We start from the raw sequence: 5,000 nt of genomic DNA on the forward strand, positions 1-5,000 counted from the left end.
CTGATTCACTTCTTTTCTGCCAGTACCTTAGTCAGTATAAATGCTCTGCCAATAATGATATGTAATTGCTTAAATATTTGAATAAGATACAATAAGATGCACTACGAAGCCTCCCAGCAGTCAAGGCAGAAATTTTATGAGTAAGACTCCCTTGTGCTTCACATCAGTAGCGAAATTTGTATCTGAGTTTTGAAGAGTTTGATGAGCCATCAACCCATGGCGCCTCGTTTCGTGTCTAAAGAATTGCCCTTTTTACCGCCCGCTGACGTGACTTCCCTTGGCCTCGCAGACAGAAGCGTGTGAGTGACCAGCGACTGGCAGAACTGGAGACCCTTCTGGCGCTGGCCAAGATGAAGAACAGGAAGTACGTGACCCTCCCCGTCGGCTTCGGCCTCATCGATGTCCAGCAGATGTGAGTCTCTCCTCGGAAACGGTCTGCAACTTGTGCAGCTTTGGAATCGTTTCTGCTATTAGGATCTTTTAGTTTCTTTTTCTTTTAAAAAATCATGAAAGACAACAATGTAAAAAAGAGTCAGATATGAGGCCATGATCTATTGACATATATAACCTTATATGGAAAAATAATTGACGTGCGCTGTATATGTGAAAATGTTCGAGAGATTTTTCAACAGAATTACCAAGAAATTATTGGGAGTTTTGATTTGGCTATGAGCTTCATGTATTAAAGGAAAGACTTTATATCTTCATTAAGCAGTCAATGCAGCGACCTAATGAAACAATATTACTTCCAGCGGCCGCCGCAAGAGGGCAACTTCCCTCGCAGCGCCCCGTGAACTGCCTGTCCACGTCCCTGAGGAGTACGACATTGGTGACCTTTTTGCCGACCTCTCCTCCGCCCTCTCCGCCGACTCCATGCGGAACGAGCGAGGCTACGACGACACATACCCTATCGACGACCTGAGTGTCGTGGAGGAGCTGAAGGGGAGCGGGAAAGAGAGCGAGAAGCCGGGTCATCTGGCGGAAGCAAGGCCAGCCTCCAGGACCTACTTCGTGGGCATGGAAGGTGTCCCTCGCCAGAGGTATATTTAGGTGGGTTTGCTGCCAGAGGCTGTTGTAGCGTCGGAGATTGGCTAATCGGAAATGCAGCTGTTCTTGTAGAAATAATTGCTGTTAACCGCATTCATCCATAGCGATATCTTTTATATTCATAACTGACACTCATTTATGTTCCAAGAACCGTTTCGGGTGACTTCAAACGAAAGATACAAAATATCAGTGTTCATAATGGGTAAAATAATACGCTTCCCATTCAGAAGAGCAGCCCCACTTATGTGTTTTTCATTCGGAGATCTTATGAATATTCTGATGGGATCAGAACCTTGTTACAGACGGTTATTATTTTCTAGTCACTGGATCATATTTTGATCCGTAGAAAATTTAGATGGTGTGCGGCGATGTGTAGTTTTGAGCAGGGAGAATTTCTATCAGAATGCGAATGTGCGCGCGCGCGCGTGTGTGTGTGTGGGTGTGTTATATTTTGATCCGTAGAAAATTTAGACGGTGTGCGGCGATGTGTAGTTTTGAGCAGGGAGAAACCTCTCTATCAGAATCAGAATGCGCGCGCGCGTGTGTATGTGTGTGATATTTTGATCCGTGGAAAATTTAGATTGTGTGCGACGAAGTGTGGTTTGAGAAGGGAGAAAAGTGTGTGTGTGTGTGTGTGTGTGTGTGTGTGTGTGTGTGGGTAGGTGGGTGGGCTTGTATACATATATTTTTATAAAGTGTAGATCTTAAAGTATGATACTGCACTTCTTGCTGTGCAGTTTGTTATCGCGTTGTTGGTTCTTTCATTGAAGGAGAATGGGAGCGTCACCTTAAATCAGTATTCATAATTCAAACAATTCTTGGCACCTATATCCAGGGTAATTCACTAAAATATATTATAAGTGAATCGTGTTTAAGTTTAAATCAAGGGTTCTAAGTGTCCCTATTCCTTCAAAATAGGGATGGTTCTACTTGCATTTACCGCTGCACTGTTTACTGTTCCTCTCATTTTCTGATTGCGCTCTTTGATCTTCGCAAAAGTTCTTTCCGTGTTCTCCCCTCTCCAGGCCAGCTGACCCCCTTTGAATACGTCCTGCCTTACCCACCGATCCCTCCGCCTACTGGCCTCTTCCCTTCGCTTCCACACCCCTTCTGCCAAATGAAACCGCGTGTCTCTTTAATCGTGTCAAAGTCAAAGTCCGCCATCTGTCAATCTTAACAATCCGCCTGTGAATGAGGGAGAGCCTTGTTGTCTAAGGAGCCTGGCGGGGGAATAGGAGCGCCGCCTACCTGTTGCCATCATCAACGACGCGGATAAGATAAAAATGGCTGATAAGTGTGACGGCGTGAGTGACAGTCCCCGTGTCATGGCTGGGCCTCGAGTGTGCGCCGCGCGCGACACGAGTCCGATACGAATGCGATAAGGAAAGGTTGCGGGTCAATATGACAGGCTGGGTGGGAGCTTTAATTCCGGGCTCTTCAAGGCTTGCTAGCGCTCGGAACATTTTCATTCTTCATCTTTTTTCTTTGCAATATGGTATGATCGTAGTATTACATTTATACTTTCTTCTCGTTATTACTCTCTATTGTTCTCATCACTGGTATCAATTCTAACGAGAATCTCTCCTTTTCCAGATAAATCGGAAACCTTCACAATATCCGGAAGATCTGCCAACTCTACGTTTATTTATTCATTTCTACTGAAGCTAGTCACGAGTTACTCTTAAGTTTTGCCGAAGTCTCATCTCCTCCTCCACCCAGCCTCCTGCACCTCCCCGCGTAGGACCTTCGCGCGAACGCTCAAACAGGCGGACGAGAAGAAGAAAGTGCGATGACCGGAGAGCGAAAGGCAGAGCGGATGGCGCCGTTCGTGTGACCGCTCATGCAAGCGAATTCTTTGCAAGAGGAACATCCGTGAGAGAAGAAGCGCAACACACCTTTTTTTTTTCTTCTTCTTTTCCAAACAGCACTCTGAAGTCGGTCTCAAGGAAGAGGTTGCTTTTAATTCCATCTAGTTTGTACAGTCTATTTCCCATGGCGGGGTTCAGCGAAAAAAGAAACGGGATATACACCATTTCAATACAATACAGAGAATTTGCAACACCGCATCCAACAGCATCATAATGACAGACAACACAAACACACGCACACACGGAGCCAGCTTCTCGAGGGGGTATGAAATTTTACATTAATAGAAGAAATGCCATGACGTTATGTTGTATTTACTTGTGAATGTCTTTCAATTCTTATTTTTATTACAAATGCTGTAAACTTTAATCGAAGAGTTATCTACTCGATTTAAAGATGAAGTTCTGGTTTACACCATGTTCTATAATTTACCTTTGTTGTTTGCATTGAAATGTGTTACATGTAATCACAGTATCACGCTGAGTATTGGTGAATAAAAAGGTCAGCTCAAGGAAAAAAATATATAATCTGAGCTTCCTACCCCGAAGACATTCCATGGAAGGATTCAAAGCGGAATACAAAAGATCGAACAGCACAGAAGGCCTTTTGGTAGTCATTTAGAATAATTTAGTGCGATTCCGAACACCGAGCACACGTAATTATAGATCCACCGATTTCGGAATTTAAAAAAAAGATCGAACGATATTAGTTGACGGAGTTGGCAGGGGCGGGAGAAGCGGATGCACGGCGAGGAGGCCAGGTGGCTCTACAATGTCATGGAGGCTGGAAGTTCTGCCATGAAACATTTTGTAATAAATTATTTCTAAAATCTATACGATGGTCGTTTGCTTTAACATGCTTGATTTTGTACCAAACTTTTTGTAACTCTCGCCTTGCTTGGAACTTTGTGACACTTACAGGGTTTGACTCTAAGCAGGTGGGACTAAATACGCCTCGTAGCATCCCGTGCAGTCAGACGACCCCCTCGTGGAAGCGTTAAATCCTTCCGATTTCTGTAATAAGAGAGGGACTTGATATCTTATTTGTTTCGGGCTTTACTTCAATGAACATTGCAAGAAATAGCACCTGTCCTTAACCTCACCTAAGCAACATCTAGGGTCTTCTCGATGAACAGAATTCGCCAGAGCTTGAGGAATTAGAGAGTCGATAGATGGGAAGCTGCGTCGCCTCTCCTTCGCCCCAAGACCAACGACTCCCATTAACTATAGGAAGAGAGAACGATAGAAATAACAGTAGGGCTGATCTGAATATCCTGTGCTAACATGTACATACATATATCATTAATAAAGTCATCATGTTCACAGTGTGTTAATAAAAGGAATTTATAATCACGTGATGTTCAATATGTCATCCATTTCCTCAACTCCATATAAACCTAACATTAAAGCAACAACGAACGTGTAGATAAAGATAAACATCGAAGCAAATTTCCTGAAAACTTTCTGGAGATCAAATTAAATACATGATTTTCCATCTTTCTGGCAAAAGTTACTAATAAATCAATTAAAAGGGGACATGACAAGGAAAGCGTACATGCAAAAGGAAGAGAGAAAAAGAAGAAGAGAAGGAGAACATCAAAAAGAAAGAGAGAAGGTGAGGGGAAGGAGGAGGAGGACGAGAGAGCGAAAGGGAGAGAGAAAAAGAAGAAGAGAAGGAGAACGTCAAAAAGAAAGAGAGAAGGTGAGGGGAAGGAGGAGGAGGACGAGAGAGCGAAAGGGAGAGAGAAAAAGAAGAAGAGAAGGAGAACGTCAAAAAGAAAGAGAGAAGGTGAGGGGAAGGAGGAGGAGGACGAGAGAGCGAAAGGGAGAGAAACTACCTAGAGAAGAGAGAGAGAGAGAGAGAGAGAGAGAGAGAGAGAGAGAGAGAGAGAGAGAGAGAAAGAGAGAGAGAGAGGCAGAGAAAGAGAGACATGGAGAGAGAAAAAACAATGTTATCTTCAAGTCCAAAGGGAGACCTAATACAACTTAGTAATGCAAATGATTTTGATTTACACACTCTTGCATTCATACCGCCATAGACCATTCATATGCAAATAGAAGAGGAAATCCTCAAGAAGCCAACCCGTC

The 5,000-nt window shown here is 43.7% G+C and overlaps 1 protein-coding gene across 4 annotated transcripts in view; it reads left to right on the forward strand.

Moving 5' to 3' along the window:
• Nucleotides 1-3,746, forward strand: part of LOC122266259 (uncharacterized) — a 60,264-nt gene extending 56,518 nt beyond the window's left edge. For 3 of the 4 annotated variants that reach the window (XM_086552077.1, XM_043035896.2, XM_086552078.1), the window contains exons 3-5: nucleotides 290-412; nucleotides 753-1,050; nucleotides 2,641-3,746. In XM_086552077.1, coding sequence (XP_086408203.1) covers nucleotides 290-412; nucleotides 753-1,050 — 421 coding nt within the window. In that variant the 3' untranslated portion in view covers nucleotides 2,641-3,746. The remainder of the gene's footprint in view (nucleotides 1-289; nucleotides 413-752; nucleotides 1,051-2,640) is intronic. The other variant, XM_043035897.2, reaches the window with a different exon arrangement.
• Nucleotides 3,747-5,000: the final 1,254 nt, after the last annotated feature.

This window comes from Penaeus japonicus, unplaced genomic scaffold (genome assembly GCF_977035675.1).
Source record: "Penaeus japonicus unplaced genomic scaffold, GWHDUDI00000001_assembly GWHDUDI00000026, whole genome shotgun sequence".
Classification (NCBI taxonomy): domain Eukaryota; kingdom Metazoa; phylum Arthropoda; class Malacostraca; order Decapoda; family Penaeidae; genus Penaeus; species Penaeus japonicus.